The following is a 17,941-nucleotide window of genomic DNA, read 5'->3' as shown; positions in this document are numbered from 1 at the left end:
TGGAACTTTGTAGAGGGATTCCTGTTAGTTAGTTCTTAACACTGTATCCTTTTTCAAATCTGCTATAGAAAGTCAACTCTCAAATTTTAAACAATTTAAGATTTACTCTCCCCATCATCTGCTTCAGTGGTTGTCCACTGACTGGAGAAAGGACAGCTGAGAAATTCAACATCTCCGTGGTCCCCAGCAATACTGTTCTGTGGCTAGTGTGACCCAAGTACTGAACCTCAGTCAGCTTGTTGTTTGTTCTCTTCCCACCACCTACGTACCTCACCTTTGCTTGGTGCTGTGCGCGACAGTCACCATCTATCTTGGGACAGTAAGAATCCCATGGGCTCTGATGGAGATTTTCCAGTCCATTACTCAACATCTCATTTTCATTGTTCAAGCATTTTATACCAGATGTTTGCTCAAGACCACATGATTTTGTTTTTGTGGTCCCTCCATCACCTCGCTCCTCCCAGTCTCTGTAGCCTTCTCCAGCCCTACAACCTTCCGAGACATCTGCGCTCCTTGAATTCTGGCCTCTGGTGGATCCTCGATTTTAAATGCTCCACCATTAGTCGCCGTGCCTTCTGCTGCTTAGGCTCCAAGCTCAGGAATTACCTCCCTAAACCTCTGTCTCGCTTTCTTCCTTTAAGACGCTCCTTAAAACGTGCCTCTGCCCTAATATCTCATATGGTTTGGTGTCAGATTTTATTTAATAACTTTCCTGTGAAGCGCCTTGGGGTGTTTTACTACTTTAAAGGTGCGTCACAGGAACTTTACAAATGCAAATTGTTGTTCTTGTATATAAAAACTCACTATGTTGTTGTAATGAAGTGTTTCAATTTTTTGTTTTGTGATCATATTCTAGCTTATTTTGAGATGTATTTCACATTGATTCATAATGACACACATTTACGCCCAAATTGCACCAGTAGTCCCGGTGGTGATTCTCACTCGTACCCATTGCATGTAAACATCAATTTAAAAACTGAAATAGGTAGGAACAAGGGACAGAGGGAGTACAACATGCCCTTTCACACGTGATTCAGGTTTGAAATCAGTCCTGGCTAATAAGATGAAGTTTACTCTCTGTGGTTAAACAAAATGGAGTTTGGCCAATCTTAACCCAATTCCCAGTAAGCACTGGTCAAATGGTACAAAACTCACAATTGAGCCGTTAATTACATTTTCATGCCCTGGATATAGCTCCCATTATTATTAAAACAGCGAAGGCTATAAATTACTACTGAGATCAACAGACAAATTCTTGACACGTTCGTATGACCGCTCTTGATCTGCTATTTTAATGGAATCGTTAACCAGTTTATTTCACTGTCCAGTAATATCGGTGCCTAGGAAAGGTAAGCACAGGCCAGCAGCGAAGTCCAGCACGGGCCAACAGCGAAGTTGGACCCGGGAAAGGTATAGCAAGGTCCTGTAGTGAGGTCTGGACCCAAAAAAGGTTCAGCAAGCAGCAGCAAAGTCGGACGTGTGCGTGTGCGTGCGTGCATGTGTGTTAGGCCCATGCAGCAGAGCCTGGTCTCCAAGCGTCTTGGATCCCTTTGCCAACTGACCTGGATTCCCTTGCCAATGGACCAAGATCTTGCTCTGTCAAGTCCGTGTGGTGGCTGGAGTGCCACGGCCACCACACATTAAAAGAATTCACACACAGGCATCGTCTACCCTTTACAATGAAGTTCGGGACCTGGCCTCATCAGTCACTTTAGAACTCATTTTGGTGTGGAAGCAAGTCACTCTCAGCTCCGGGGCACTGCCTAAGAAGAAGGAATATCGGCAACAATATTTTCTCGGCTCTATAGCTTTCCTTTGTTGCTACAAAAAGATGCAAACTCATGCTGGGGTACAGTCCCCACTGTTATCAACCGTTTTCCAGTATCTTCCCCTGAGCTTTTAGTGAGCCTCAGCAGTGAATGTTAGCAAATTATTCAGAATGGTTGGGATAACAGCCAAGCCAGATGTTGCTCCCACCTTGCACCTAAGCACACAAACTTTGCAGCTGGGGTCACTGGACAGCAATCAGGAACAGGAACTCAAGCCACATTTTCCTCTTGCTAGCCCACGGACATAGAAACCAGTTGCAGTGCCCCCTCTTCCACTGTGATCAGCCACCTCTGCTCAACCCCAGGACCTTCCCAGTCCGTGTAGCTCAGTACCATACATAATGCTTTTATTCAGAAAGCCATCAAGAGAACTTTGTCATCCTTATAAATACCACAAATATGTAAGCAACATGTAATGTAAACTGTTTATATGTACTACAGACACTGTAGTAAAATGCTACTGTCATGCTGGCTATGGAAAATCACTATGGAAAAAAAAAACACCAGAATTTATCTTTTAAGAAAAGGCTATACCATAGGAGAAATCACATCAGCATCTCACTTGTGAAATGGACTTGCTGGAATATTCGCAAAATATTCCAGCAACAACATGCAAACTGATGATGGTATTGCATTGGTGCTGTGAAATAAATGACGGTTCAATTTGTAACTCAACTCAAAGGACAAGTATATGAGCTGAAAAGGGACCTTGCCCAGATTAATTGGTTGTTAAACAAGGAATGGCAGATCAAAACAGTGGGAGGTATTTAAACAAGTGATGACTAAGGGGCAGGTTAAATACATTCCTGCTAGGTATAAAATAGATACATCAAAGTCTGGGGTCCCATGGAGAGAGAGAAATGATGGCAAAAATTATGTTTGAAAAGTGGCGTATGATAAATAAAAGGGGTAAATAATACGAGAAAACTATGAGAAATATAAAAATAACAGGAAAGCAAATGAGATTATGGCAGGTGAAAGGGAGTATGAAAAAGGATTAGCACAAGGGGAAATGGCAAAAGTTTTTATAGGCATATAAGGAATTAATGGAGTCAAGGTTAGGGTGGGGGTACTTAGAGACATCGGAAACCATCTTGTAATTGAGAGTGATTTATGTTTGTAAATAAGTATTTTGTCTCAGTTATTAGACAGAAAAATGAATCCAAAAATGTGAATGATTTTGGACATAAACAAAGAGGAAGGAAGTTTGTTGATGACACCAAACAAAAGGTCTGGCAAAGTGAGGAAGAATGCAGGAGAACATAGACTGTTTGGTGGAGTGAGGAGCTAGGTGGCAGATGCCATTCAATCCAGAAAAATGTTTAGTAGTATATTTTGGGATATGACTATAAAAGCATGCAATTAGTGTTGAATTTGTAAATGCCATTGTTGGAGGACTGAGTGCAGTTCTGGTTATTCCATCAGTGGAAGGATATTAGAGATCTCGAAAAGGGCACAACAAAGATAGGATAGAACTATACAAGGAATGAGAGGTTATAGATATGAAGAACGGCTCAAAAATGGGACTGAGAAGATTAAGGGGGATCCAAGGGGCTTTTAAAATTATGAAAGGTTTGAAAGGGCAAATAGTGAAAAATTGTTTTCACTGGTTGGCAAATTGGCAAGAAGGGGTATAGTTTCAGGATAGAAGGATAAAGGCAGAAATGAGGAGATTGCTCATCCTATACGCACACACACACACACACGCAGGCAGGCAGACACACACACATGCAGACAGACAGCGACAGAGACAGAGAGACACGCGCACACAAACACAGGAAGACAGATAGGCAGACACACACACACACTGACACACACGAGTGCTCTACCATGAGTAGCTACTGAGGCAGAGACTGTGTCATTTAAAAAGTTTAGAGGTGTTGGCTGGTCAAAAGACCAACATGCAGACCTACTAGAGAAGTGAGGAGTGGTTAGAAAAATGCCCAAGCCTTGTGTGGCTGCTCACAGGGCAGTGTCATTTCCCCCTCTCCTACTTCCTTCCTCCCAGAAAGGAAAACAAGTTTGCCAGTGATTTAAGTATCTTTTCCTTCAAGCAAAATGGTTGTCGAGAGCCTGGCATAGTGTGCTTTGTTTGCCATTTGAACAATCTTAAAATTGATCAAAAATGTAATTTGCAGTATTTTTTCATTGCTCGCTGGTAAACACATTCCAGCAGTAAAACACGAGCCAGACCGACAGTCCGCAGAAGTGTGCGACACAGTGGTTAATTTTGGCATTATGATTATCTCAGTAACATTACATACCATTCAGGTTGCCTGTTGAAGAGAGCACTGGAGGGGTGAATGTACACCACCTGCTGGTCAATCAGTGTACGGTATCCTTCCTGTGGGTCCTTCTTAGCTGCATTGCGGAAGAAGCCGCTGCAGATTGCTTTCTGGACTCGCACCGTGGCTTTTCCACATGAAACAACGTCCAGTTTATGTCTGTCAGAAAACATAAGCCAAACTAACAAATGAGTAAATTGGTTACAACACAAAGCATTCATTACAAGGCATGAATTTACTTCAAAGACCTAGCCTAGACTTTTACCCACCCCATTGTTTTTTGGGCACATCCAGACTGGGCAGGTGGTGGACAGTATGCCTGCCCATATGCAGGTGGGCATGTGAAAAAGAAATGCAAACAGGGGAAATACATCCTCCAATATATTTCCCATATTGTGTCAGTTGAAAGCTGGTGCAAGAAACACCCGTCAGGCCCGAGCCTCCAACACTTAGTGGTCAGCCCTCAGAGGTCCCTCCTTCCCCTCCCCGCAGGAATTTACCTGGCAGCTAGGGCCTGAATACGCAGTATTAGAGCATGGCTTTGTACAAGAGGGGGAGGTCGGAGGTTGTGAAAGGCACTATATAAATAAAAGTTATTTCTTTCTTTTGGGGTTAGGGGCACATCAACATAGCAGGCGATAGTCATGCCCTGCTCCCTGACGAGAGATGCTTCCCAATTAATGGAGGTGATGGAGGGGCCAAATTAACTGAGCTCCCATGTCTAACTCAACAGAAGTTTCTAATGTAATGAACGAAGAAATGAACTAGTTCATAGATTAGATAGAAAATCACACTGAATACCGTGTCAGTTTCACAACCCCATCTAAACTGTGCTTCAGTGTTTGAAACTTTAACAGGGTGTCCATTTTAGTTGTGTACCCATACAACCAGAAACAGTACACATATCATATAAAGCACGATACAACGGATAGCAGGGCATGTATTGCAAGACACAAATCTAAGAAATTGAAGGATATCATTAACCACAAGGTTACTGCTCCTTTTCAGAGATGCCTACTATATTAAATTACACTTGAAAATTCACTCGCCAGTGTCTTACCATGTACCAAAAGAATGTAAGTACTTAGAAATAAAGATTCTGGGGGATGGAAAACAGAGTGGGACAAACTGACGTTCTTCCAATTAGCAAAATACGAATTGTGCCGTGCCCCATGGATCTCTGCTGGGACCTCTTTTGTTTTCCATTTATATACATTATTTGGACATAGGCACAAAAGGAATGATATAAAAGCATGCCGATACCACCAAACTAGGAGGCATGGCAAACTGCAAAGAAGAATGCAGGAGATTTCAGAATGACATGGACTTGTTAGTGGGCTGGGCAAATACGCAGCAGATGCAGAGAAATGTGAAGCAATACATTTTGGAAAAAAGATTTTGATAAGTTGTTTTAAAGAGAATAGAAGAACAGAGGTTTAGGATGTAGATACATAGATCTTTAAAGGTGAGAATCTAGATAGACAAGGCCACAAAAAGACAAATGTAATTCTGGAGTTTATATATAAAAAGAAAGTGATGATGAATTTGTACAAGACATTACAGGCCACAGTTGGAGTACTGCATACAGTTCTAGATACCCTATTGCAGGAAGGATAATAAAGCTATATAAAGCATGCAATGAGAAGTCACTATAATGATACCAGGAATGGGAGATTATAATATATCAAGATAGATTTGAAAACTTGGGGCTTTATTTACTGGGAGAGAGATTAAGGGACATCGAATGAATGTTTTAAAAATTATGAAAGGCTTTAGAGGTTAAATAATGAAAGGTTGTGGTGTAAATTTAGGATCATCATAGAACAAAAGGGGGAAGTTAGCAGAATCTTTTCACAGTTATTAGAATATGGAATGTTTTACCACAAGTGGCCATGTCATTTAGAAGGGAATTGGAGAAATAAGATTAAAAAAGGGCAGTGCAAAGGTAGGGAAATGGAATTGGAGTAGACAGCGCAAGTTGAAGAGCTCGCACCAGCACGCACACAATGGATGAAATGGCCTTTCTGTACTACAGATTTTTATGATTCGATGCAAATTAAAAGTATAATTCTTACTATTTTAAGCTGAAACACTAAATTTTGCTCAAGTTTATTCCTGGTTAAAACAAACTAATGTTGTGCCGTGCAATACAAATATAGACAAGAATTGTTTCCAAATGATACTATGTCCTCTGTATAACCATACATCTACAGTACAACACAATCAAATCTGTGTTTTTTCTCATTGTGATAGAACAGGACAACTTTAACAACCATGACCATTTTTGGCAGGGGTTACGAATAAGCTTTCCAAAAACTCAGGCAAGAGATGTACATTTTTTAAATGATAAAACACAGAAGGAATGCCAGTAAATCTAACTACTGCTGCAATATGGATAAGGAATGGACACAATCGTAAGCATTCTTCCTTTTACGATTTCCATATGTTGTGGATTTATTATTCTCCCACCTCTCCCCAACAGGTTACCCTTACTTTTCTCGTGAATTATTACTAACTTTGTGTATACTACAAACACTCTGTATGAATAGTATGGAGTGGTGGGAACAGGGATTCACAGAATGAGGGACCATTAATAGCCATGCCCTCGTGGGGAAGCTGGACAACTCCCCCCAGCAAGTTAACAGAACTGAAGCAGAGGTGATTCAGACTGCATTTGTGCACATTCCAGCAGCTAATCATAAAATGCCAGGAGGCTTGGAGTGTTATCGGCCCATTCACCTTCCTAGCTAGGGTTACTGCACATCCCATGGAGACCACTGAGAAGGGAAGAGGAGAAAAATGTCTAGTAATGCTATAAATTAAAACTACATACTATCTAAACTGCCCATGTAGTGCGAATACATTATACATACAAGTGCATTTATTTGTTTTGTTCATTGGACCAATAACTAAATGAATAGATTCAATATTGAGTATTAACTTAATTTACTCAGGCATGCACTCCAGAGATTGACAAGACATTTTCCTATACCTGTCCATGATGCCGAGCATCTGTTTGCGGATATCCTGTGCTCTGCGGAGAGAACGTGCTTGGATGAAGTTCTCATAGCACCATGGGTTGGAGAATTTATTGTTTTTCCATGAATTATAGACAGCAAGCAAGGTGAGGTGATCCCCTTCTGCCTGATGAAACTTGGCCTTCTTTTGGTCTGCAAGAGCTTGTTTATCCTAGTAGTGATTGAACAGCACATATGAACAATAATTGGCTGAAGGCAGATTGGGTTGACAACTGCGACTGTTTAAATAGAAAGAAAAAAAAACTACAAAACGCTGGAAACCTGGAATAAATACAGAAGGTACTGAAAATGCACAGGTCAGTTAACATCTGTAAAGATAAAAAGCAAGTTAACAATTTGGATGTTGATCTTTTGTCAGTACAGTTCTGATGAAGTTTCTACAAGTGAAACGTTAGTCTGTCTTTTCTCTAAAGAGATGCTGATGGAGCCGCTGTGCATTTCCAACATTTTGCTTCCAACTTTTTCAATTCTACTGGTACCACTGTTTACTTTTGTTGGATCAACAATTGCTGTGTTGCGTTCTTTCACTTGCTTTAAGAATTTTTTTTTTTTTAAATACTGGTTTCTAAATTCAATCAAGTGGTAGAAACCCAGGTAACTTGCAATAAACCCTCTTATTTCTAAAATATAGTTTCTCCAGAATATCCTAGCTTGAAAAAAAAACTAGCAGTATCAATACGTTTAAGATCTCAATTCTATGGATATGCTGTGCATTTACTAAGAGCGATTTATAATTTTGACACATTAGCGATTGACAGGAGGTTTTAGTTAGCACTTTTATTATCAGTCCAGCTAGATTTGCTCACCTTTGGTCGGTAGAAAACATTCTGCACAGACAGCATCGACACAATTGTCAACATCTCTTCACTGCAGCCAAGATGTACAGACATGATCAGCATTTTACATAACATGGGCTCCAGAGGAAACTCTGCCATCTGTAAAAGGTGTGTAAAAATGTAGCAGCTTAGTACTGAAATGAATCAGAATTCAACTTTTAGCATCATTTAGTGATTTGAAAGGGGGCAGGATGCAATACTCTCCTGTTAATTCAAAGTGATTTTTGTTTAGAAAAAGAACACTTTGAATTATCATTCTTTGGATGATATCAATTCTAATTGACAATTCAAACTTTGAATTAGGAGCGAACTATATCAAGCTCAGAAGATTGATGCAGTACATGTCCATATGTCCAAAACAAGACTTCAGTCTCCGTGAGACAAAATGAGTTATATACAAAATGCCGTGCGTTATAGATCCTTTTTCCTGAAAGACTTGAGTATCCGATTGGGATGAGCTCATAGCTCAGCACTGCCAATCAATCAAAATAAAATCAATACAAAAACTTAAATCAACAGAAAATTTAATAAGACTAATCACCTTGTCCACCCAGCCAATTTGGCATTGAAAAATTGTGCAGACACATCTCATCCTGTTCTATGATAGACAGTTTTATTATCACAACGACATCAGCAAACACTGCAAGGTTAATAGCTGCATGACTGACCTATGCATTGAGTAATAAATGGACCAAAATGAGATGTGATGAGCCTCACTTCAATCACTTCCTGCTTAGTACTTAAGAGTACTGATATTAAAATGAACAAACTTCAGTCATTAATATTCATTTAACCGTCTAACTTCTTAAATATTCTATTACAAAATTAGCGACCTGCACAACACCCCAGTCACAACATAGTCACATTAATAATCTTAACTGATTCCCAATTCATTTATTACAACAGTAGCTATAAAAGTGTAATCATGTTTTCAAGTCAAATTTGAAAGGGGAAAGCGTTTTGGTGTTTAGACTGCCACGAGGTTCTCCTTACCCTGCGTCCAAGTCTTGTCAGCAAACCTTCATCATCCAGTGCTCCTAATGTGTACAGCTGTTCCATGGCTGTGATGAGGGTCTCCATAGGAGGGGCATCCATAAAATCAAATGAAAGCAGGTCATTGATCCCCATAGCCTGAGACAGAGAGAGGTTTCATTGTGAAAGTACACACATCTTGAACTCCAGTCGACAGTTAATAAAACAAATAACCCATACTGTGATGAGTGCTTTTATTAATGTTATATCCTGATAGTACAGACTTCCTCAGACTTTGCTTGTGAACTATAAAAAGCAGTATGAGCCCCATCATACAAAATTTACTGTACCACAACAGACCAGTGGTGGTCTTTACATTATAAACACCACAAACTTTCTGTAATTCCTGCTTTTTCTTTAATACCAAAATGACACCACAGGGCAGATTTAAAGAACACACAATCCTGACGTACAGCTGTGCATACTGCAAAAGCAGAGTGTATTTGGGCACCAAGTTCAATACACTTGAGGGGATAGAAAATCCTGCAGGGCAAGCAGACTTTTGCCTCCAAGTTCCTGATGTGTTCCCAGCATGTAAAGCTCTGTACCAGGAGTGGGAATTTGTAAAATCTGTTTATACATGTATAAAATTGTTCTAGGTCACTGAACTCTTGTTGGAAAACTTTTTCCTTCACTATACCTTGGAATGATAACCACCGCTGTGCTCAGTAGCATGTAGTAAATGATTTGAGTAGCGAGATCAATCTCGCAAAATCAACCCAACAATAGCATTTAGATAGCACCTTTAATGTAGAAATTATCCAAGGTACATTACAAAACAAGAAAGAGACACCGGGCAATGGTGGGAAAATTAGGCGAACATAATGAGGACCAAGGAGTGGGCCATACGGCCCCTCGAGCCTGCTCCGACATTCAATAAGATCATGGGTGATCTTTGACCTCAACTCCACTTTCCCGCCCAATCCCCATAACCTTGATTCCCCTAGAGTTCAAAAATCTATCTCAGCTTTGAATATACTCAACAAATGAGCATCCACAGTCCTTTGAGGCAGATCATTTCAAAGATTCACAACTTTCAGTGATAAATTCCTCCTCATTTCAGTGTCAAATGACTGACCCCTTATCCTGAGACTGTGCCCCCTAGTTCTAGACTCTCCAGCCAGGGGGGAAACAACCTCTCAACATCTACCCTGTCAATCCCCCTCAGAATCTTATATGTTTCAATGAGATCACCTCTCATTCTTCTAAACTCCAGAGTATAGGCCCATTCTACTCAATCCCTCCACGTAAGACAACCCTCTCATTCCAGCAAGCAATCTGGTGAACCTTCATTGCACCGCCTCTAAGGCAAGTATATCCTTCCTCAGATAAGGAGACCAAAACTGTGCACAGTACTCCAGAGGTGTGATCTCAACAAGGCCCTGTGCAATTGTAGCAAGACTTCCTTTCTCTTGTACACCAACCCCCTTGCAATAAAGGCCAAGATGCCATTTACCTTCCTAATTGCTTGCTGTCCCTGCATGCTAACACAGGGGGCCTGAGTTTGCGGTCGGAGGGAACGGCAAGAAAAGTATGAACCTACCTGATGGTCCTGGAAGTTCGAACTCTTGCGCCCCTGGGCCTGGGGGCATACATAAGCGTAAAGGCCCACATGTCCTGGGGGCGCACGCGCTTCGCAAGTGCCCCTGGGATCACATGGGCCAGGCCAACCAATCAAAAAGGGGGATCCCCATATGCTTATGGGGATTCCATTTATGTACAGAATCCCTATAAGCATGAATAGGAATCCCCTAAAAAACACAATGATACACCAGTTAAATAAAAATAAATGACATGTTCAAAATTAATTAAAATACAATTTAATTAATATTTAAAACAAAAATTTAATTTCTGAAAAATGTAAACATTTTAAAGAGGCTAAAAATAACCTAAACTACATTTAAAGGTTTTTTAATGTTTAAAGAATTTTTAAAAAATGATTTTACTCTTTATTTAAACTCTTACACTGGTAAAAGAAGGCCCTTGCCCCCTTTTTTTTTAAACGAGGCGCAAGAGTTTCACCCAACTCCACCAGTGAATGTCCATTTGCCGAGGTGCAATGGACCTGTCAAGCTGAAACTTGACAGATCGCATGTTCCAGATATCGTGCATGTGCATTGCACGCGGAAACCCGAAACTTGCGGGGCACTTACGGTCATAGGCTCCGGAAAATCTGGGCCACCGTGTTTCTTATACTAGGACACCTGAATCTCGATATCTTTGCTCACCTGCATTTAATAGTTTCTCACCATTTAAAAAATATTTTGTTATCCTATTCTTCCTACCAAAGTGAGTAATACCACATTTCAACTATAGGGCCCAATTTTCCCCAGTTATCTGCGCCGTTTTTTTGGCGCATGGTGCTTTTTTTGGCCTAAATTAAAGTATCCAAGTTTCCCCAAAGATTGCCGCCAGCATAACTCAGTCACGATTTTTTTAGGTTAGTTTTTTTTGTGTCATAGGGGACGTAACCTGATGTCTGCGCCAGTTTCTCACATTTATGCAAGTTTGGCCAACTTACATTTTTCCTAGGACGGTGTACGTGACCACTCCCCAAAAAACCTTCTGGGCACTTAAGAAAAACCAGCGCGCATTAAAAAAATCAGCACAGAAAGACGCTGATGTTTTTAAGGCAGTTTTGGAGGGAGTCAAGAACACATTAAATATGAAGCTTAATTTTTTTTAAACTTAAAACACAGAAAATAGAAGTCGAATGCAATTCTTCAATTTTGGATTTTTTTCAAAGTGCCACGCCACCAGCGAATGTCTCCAAACCGGCCTCAATGGTCGGAGCATCGGCTGGCAGAATCAGTCACTGGCCCGGACATGGGCTCGGCTTCAAAAGAAGCCCAGGACTGGGGGAGGATGGCGAGTGTAAGCCGAACTGAAGGGATGAGAACCCTTCATCATCAAAAGCAGTCCCTCGAAATCGAGGAAGACTTACTTCCACTCTAAAAGGCGAGTTCTCATCCGAGTCCAATACGGGAATTACAGTCTCTGTCACAGGTGGGACAGACAGTGGTTGAAGGAAAGGGTGGGTGGGGAGTCTGGTTTGCTGCACGCTCCTTCCGCTGCCTGCGCTTGTTTTCTGCATGCTCTCGGTGATGAGACTCGAGGTGCTCAGCGCCCTCCCAGATGCTCTTCCTCCACTTCGGGCAGTCTTTGGCCAGGGACTCCCAGGTATCGATGGAGATGTTGCACTTTATCAAGGAGTCTTTGAGTTGTCCTTGAAACGTTTCCTCTGCCCACCTGGGGCTTGCTTGCTGTGTAGGAGTTCAGAGTAGAGCGCTTGCTTTGGGAGGCTTGTGTCGGGCATGTGGACAATGTGGCCTGCCCAACGGAGCTGGTCAAGTGTGGTCAGTGCTTCGATGCTGGCCTGATCGAGAACACCAACGTTGGTGTGTCTATCTTCCCAGTGGATTTGCAGAATCTTGTGGAGGCAGCGTTGGTAGTATTTCTCCAGCGATTTGAGGTGTCTACTGTATATGGTCCACGTCTGAGTCATATAGGAGACCGGGTATTACTACTGCTCTGTAGACCATAAGCTTGGTGCCAGATTTGAGGTCCTGGTCTGCGAACACTCTCTTCCTCAGGCGACCGAAGGCTGCGCTGATGCACTGGAGGCGGTGTTGGAACTCGTCGTCTATGTCTGCCCTTGCTGATAATATGCTCCCAAGATATGGAAAATGGTCCACGTTGTCCAAGGCCGCACTGTGGATTTTGATGACCGGGGTGGGGGGCAGTGCTGTGTGGTGGGGTCAGGTTGGTGGAGGACCTTTGTCTTACGGATGTTTAGTGTAAGGCCCATGCTTTCATATGCCTCGGTGAATATGTTGTCGATGGCTCGGAGTTCAACCTCTGAATGTGCGCAGACGCAAGCATCGTCCGCGTATTGTAGTTCGATGACATAAGATGGGACAAACTTGGATCTAGCCTGGAGGTGACGAAGGTTGAGCAGGTTCCCATTTGTTCTATAATTTAGTTCCACGCCAGCAGGGAGCTTGTTGAGCGTGAAATGGTGCATTGCAGCGAGGAAAAGAGAGAAGAGCGTTGGCGCGATGACTTGACCCCGGTCCGGATGTTGATTGGCTCTGTGGTGGATCCGTTGGTCAGGATCATGGCTTGCATGTCATCATGGAGCAGGCAGAGGATGGTGACAAACTTTTGGGGGCAGCCGAAACGGAAGAGGATGGTCCATAGTCCCTCGCGGTTGACAGTGTCAAAGGACTTTGTGAGGTCAAAGGCGGTCATGTACAAGGTTGGTGCTGTTCCCTGCATTTCTCTTGTAGTTGTCGTGCGCTGAAAATGTCCGTTGTACCCTTTAGAGGACAGAATCCGCATTGTAACTCTGGGAGGAGCACTTCAGCCACAGAGAAGACGGTTGAGGAGGATTCTAGAGATGACTTTCCCAGTGGGCGAAAGCAGGGAAATTCCTCTGTAGTTGCAGTAGTATGACTTGTCCCCTTTTTTGAAGATCATCACGATTACAGCATCTGGGATCTCCTGGCATGCTCTCCCCCTTCCAGTTAAGAGAGAGGAGGTCATGCATTCATGTCAATAGTGCTTCTCTGCCATACTTTAGTGCCTCAGCGGGGATTCCATCTGCTCCAGATGCCTTGTTGTTCTCGAGCTGATGGATGGCCTTTTCTACCTCGTGCAGGGTGGGGTTTTGCTGAGATGGTGGCGGGTAGTATGCTGCCGGATGGAGTCGAGGACACTCGTGTCAAAGTCTGAGTCTCGCTTAAGGAGATCTTCGAAGTGCTCCTTCCAATGATCCCTGACTGCCTCGGTGTCCTTAAGGAGTGTCTCCCCGTTCTTGGCCAGCAGTGGGGTGGTGCTTTGGGTGCTTGGGCCGTAGGTGGACTTAACTGCGGTGAAGAATCCTCGCACATCATGGCTGTTGACCAGCTGCTGAATCTCCTGTGCTTTCTCCACCCACCATCTATTCTTTAGGTCACGGTTTTGTTGGACCTCGGCCTTCAGCCACCTGTAGAGCTGCTTCCGAATTGGGGTGCTGCTTTACGTTCAGAAATGCACTGCGCTTGCGGCTTATTAGCTCCTGGATCACCTGGTCATTCTCGTCAAACCAGTCTGGTGTTTCCTGGTTGAGTGAACGAGCATCTCTTCGCAGGCACTGGTTATGGTGACCTTGAGGGTAGACCAAGTGCTTTGGGCACTCTGCGTCTCGGAGTCATCAAGGGTCGCCAGTTTGGCAGTGAGGCGCTTACTGTATAGGGCTGTCTTAACTGGGTCTGAGTGTCCTGGCATTGATTTTTCTGCGGCATTACTTCTGTTGCCGTCGCCGCTTTGGAGCTATATTAATGTTGATGATGGAACGGATTAGGCGGTGGTCCGTCCAGCAGTCGTCTGATCCTGTCATGACGTGGGTGATGCGCACGTCCTTGGGTCCCTCGCTCGGACGATGACGTAGTCGCGCAGGTGCAAGTGCTTGGAGCGAGCGTGTTGCCACGATGCCTTGCACTTGTCCCTCTGGTGGAACAAGGTGTTGGTGATGACAAAGTCGTGTTCTATGCATTTTGTCAGGAGCAAGGTACCACTGAAGTTGGTTTTCCCTACCTCCTCTCTGCCGATCATGCCTCCCCAGAGGTCTGTGTCCTTACCGACTCTGGCGTTGAAGTCGGCAAGGAGGATCAGTTTGTCATCCGTAGGGACTCGGGACAGGGATTGTTCGAGGCTAGAGTAGAATTCCTCTTTGGCCTCATCTGTTACATTGAGTGTTGACAACCTTTACACTATGCAGCAGCATCAAAAGCCCGGGGGGGCGGGGGCGGAGGGGGGTGTTTGCCAAGCCTGTGCCCAGGCGAGTGAGTGATTCTGCTGGCCGACCCTCGAGCCCGGTGAGGAGACGTTCGGTCGGTGATGGGGTGGAACTATGAAAAAAATCTAAAATTTAAGAATTGCATTAGACTTCGTTGCCCCAAATGTCCTAATTTGAAAGCCTAGCTATGCGTTTTAAGCAAGCCTATTGCGCATGCGATATGTGGTCTATACTAGGGCGTCGACCTTAGGGAGAGAGAGAACAAAGAAGCTTGTCCTGCTGTTTTGAGCTTCTTGTAAAGGTACACTTTGATCATGGGGGCAATACTGAAAATGCCATACCTCATGCAAGCCTTCTGCATGATGGTGCTGCGGAGACGACGAGTGATTAGACATCATCACATGAGAAACCTCAGAGTAAGATGATGGGCAGAAGGCCTTACCCACCTTGGGTATATCGAGACATACCTGCACCTGAGTGATGCAGACAGTGTCAGAAGGCAGCGTTTCTGCAAATAAGTTGTAACCAAGATCTGTGAGTTATTAAAAGCAGACCCGCAACCTAGCAACATCAAGAGGACTGCTTTGCCAGTTGCAGTGAAGGTTACAGCTGCACTTTCATTCTATGCATCTGGATCATTCCAGGCCACAACTGGGGATATGTGCGCCATTTCTCAACATGCAAAACATATCTGCATTCGGCAGGTGACTGCTGCACTATATGCCCGGAGGAATGACTACATAAAGTTCCCCATGACTGCCCAGACAATTCGTGAAAGGGCTGTGGGCTTCTCCAGGATTGCTGGCTTCCCAAAGGTATAGGGCTGCATTGATTGTACCCACATTGCCTTGTGAGCACCTTTGGAAGATTCCGAGATGTACAGGAACAGAAAAGGCTTCCACTCCGTTAATGTGCAGCTCGTGTGTGACGACATGCATCACATCATGTCAGTTGATGCGAGATACCCTGGGAGCACCCATGATGCATTCATCCTACACAAGCGCACTATACCAAGCTCTGGGAGACAAAGGGTACGGCCTCGCCACCTGGCTCATGATGCCCCTATGTGTAACCCAGAAGGAAGCCAACCAGGAATACAACATAGAAATTTACAGCGCAGAAGGCCATTTCAGCCCATCGTGCCCACGCCGGCCGACAAAAAGCCACATGATCCTCAGTCAGCAGCCCTGAAGGTTACGTATAAACCTATGAACAATAGCGGACAGGTAAAGAGCATCCGGCCCAGCCAGTCCGCCCCACACAACTGCGATACTCCATGTATCGCAACACTTTACACTCCACCCCACCCGGAGCCATGCGATCTCCTGGGAGAGGCAAAAAAGATAAAAACCCAAGCCAATAGGGGGAAAAACATTTGGGAAAATTCCTCTCTGACCCATCCAGGTGATCGAAACTAGTCCAGATCACCACTCTGGCCTCATTAGATTCTCTAAAGTACTTACCATCGTATCTGCACCAGCCAACAAGAGCTTATCCAGTCTAATCCCACTTATCAGCTCCAAGTCCACAACCCCGCAGGTCACGGCACTTCAAGTGCCCATCCAAGCACCTTTTAAATGTAGTGAGGGTTTCTGCCTCTACCACCTTTCCAAGCAGTGAGTTCCAGACCCCCACAACCCTCTGCGTGAAGAAACGTCCCCTCATTTCCCCTCTAAATCTTCCACCAACCACCTTAATCTATGCCCCCGCATAATTGACCTCTCCATCAAGGGAAATAGGCCCATGCTATCCACTATATCCAGGCCCCTCAAATTTTTATACACCTCAATGAAGCCTCCCCTCAGTCTCCTCTGTTCCAAGGAGAACAAACCCAGCCTATCCAATATGTTCTCATAGCTAATTCCAGGCAGCATCCTCGTAAATCTCCTCTGCACCCTCTCCAGTGCAATCACGTCCTTCCTATAATACGACGACCAGAACTGCACGCAGAATTCCAGCCAGAGTATTATACAATTTAAGCATAACCTCCCTGCTCTTGTATTCTATGCCTCAGCCAATAAAGGCAAGCATTCTGTATGCCTTCTTAACCACCTTATCCACCTGGCCTACTACTTTCAGAGAGCTGTGGACAAGCACTCCAAGGTTCCTTTGTTCATCTACACTTCTAAGTGGCCTACTGTTTAATGTGTATACCCTTTCTTTCTTTGCCCTCCCCAATTCTCCAAATTAAAATTCCATTTGCCACTGTTCTGCCCACCTGACCAATAGATTGATATCCTCCTGTAAACGCACAGCATAATAGAGAGGACCATTGGCATCTTGAAACAGCGTTTCAGATGCCTGGATCATTTCGAAGGTGACTTGCAATACTCCCCTGAGATTGTCGATCAGTTCACTGTTGTGTGCTGCATGCTGCATAACTTATGAGGCAACATGAGGCAGCAGCAGCTGGTAGTGGAAGACCCACCTGAGGTGAGAGTGGCTTATGATGAGGAGGAAGATGCAGATGACGAGGAAGCCATGCAACTACTTGAACCGGGAGCACGACGGCAGAGGAGGGCGGGCCGTCGTGCCCCTTTAACGATTGCTCGAGCCTTGCGCCAGCAGCTCATCCGTGAACGCGTTTGCTGCCTGAAGGCTCAGCGGCAACTATTCCAAATGGACCATGTTTACTATTTGGATCTGTTCCATAACGTTGTGTTGTGTTAATGGAACAAATAATTGAAATTATTCTTCTTTACTTCAAAAAGTTGTGTTAATAATGGAACAAATAATGGAAATGATTGAGTTATAATTTCAAATATATATTATTCAAAAGTTTAACACTTGTTTGTACTTAACTTAAATAAAAATATTCTTGTATCAAACTTTAAAGTTTTCAGTTAAGATCACTTACAAACTTTGAGATCACTTACAAATTTTTAAACTTGTAAATTTACATTACTTACAAAAAACTTTTAATTTGAGAACAGTTATAACAGTAACAACAACAACAACCACAGCACAGAAAGGCTGCACCCATCTCTCTTCCACCTTATATCAAGGCCGCCCGCTGTGCTTGGTCTTGTTAACTCCCCCGCTGCCCGCAGGCAGTGGCGCAGCGTTTCTTGGATTGGTACCAAGCTTATTTTTCCAAACATCTCGGGTAATGCCACTTCTTGATGCGGTGGGGGGGGGGGGG

At 43.7% G+C, this 17,941-nt stretch overlaps 1 protein-coding gene across 1 annotated transcript in view; it reads right to left on the bottom strand.

Moving 5' to 3' along the window:
• dhx8 (DEAH (Asp-Glu-Ala-His) box polypeptide 8) overlaps positions 1-17,941 on the bottom strand; it is a 65,225-nt gene that overhangs the window by 6,001 nt on the left and 41,283 nt on the right. The window contains exons 19-22 of the mRNA XM_070864388.1: positions 8,982-9,119; positions 7,959-8,087; positions 7,107-7,303; positions 4,094-4,273 (exon numbers count right to left, since the gene is read on the bottom strand). Of these exons, the coding sequence (XP_070720489.1) occupies positions 4,094-4,273; positions 7,107-7,303; positions 7,959-8,087; positions 8,982-9,119 (644 nt within the window). The remainder of the gene's footprint in view (positions 1-4,093; positions 4,274-7,106; positions 7,304-7,958; positions 8,088-8,981; positions 9,120-17,941) is intronic.

The sequence above is a fragment of the Pristiophorus japonicus genome, chromosome 21, assembly GCF_044704955.1.
Source record: "Pristiophorus japonicus isolate sPriJap1 chromosome 21, sPriJap1.hap1, whole genome shotgun sequence".
Classification (NCBI taxonomy): Eukaryota; Metazoa; Chordata; class Chondrichthyes; family Pristiophoridae; genus Pristiophorus; species Pristiophorus japonicus.
Note: the sequence above shows the minus strand (reverse complement) of the source record. Positions and strands in the feature narration are given on the sequence as shown.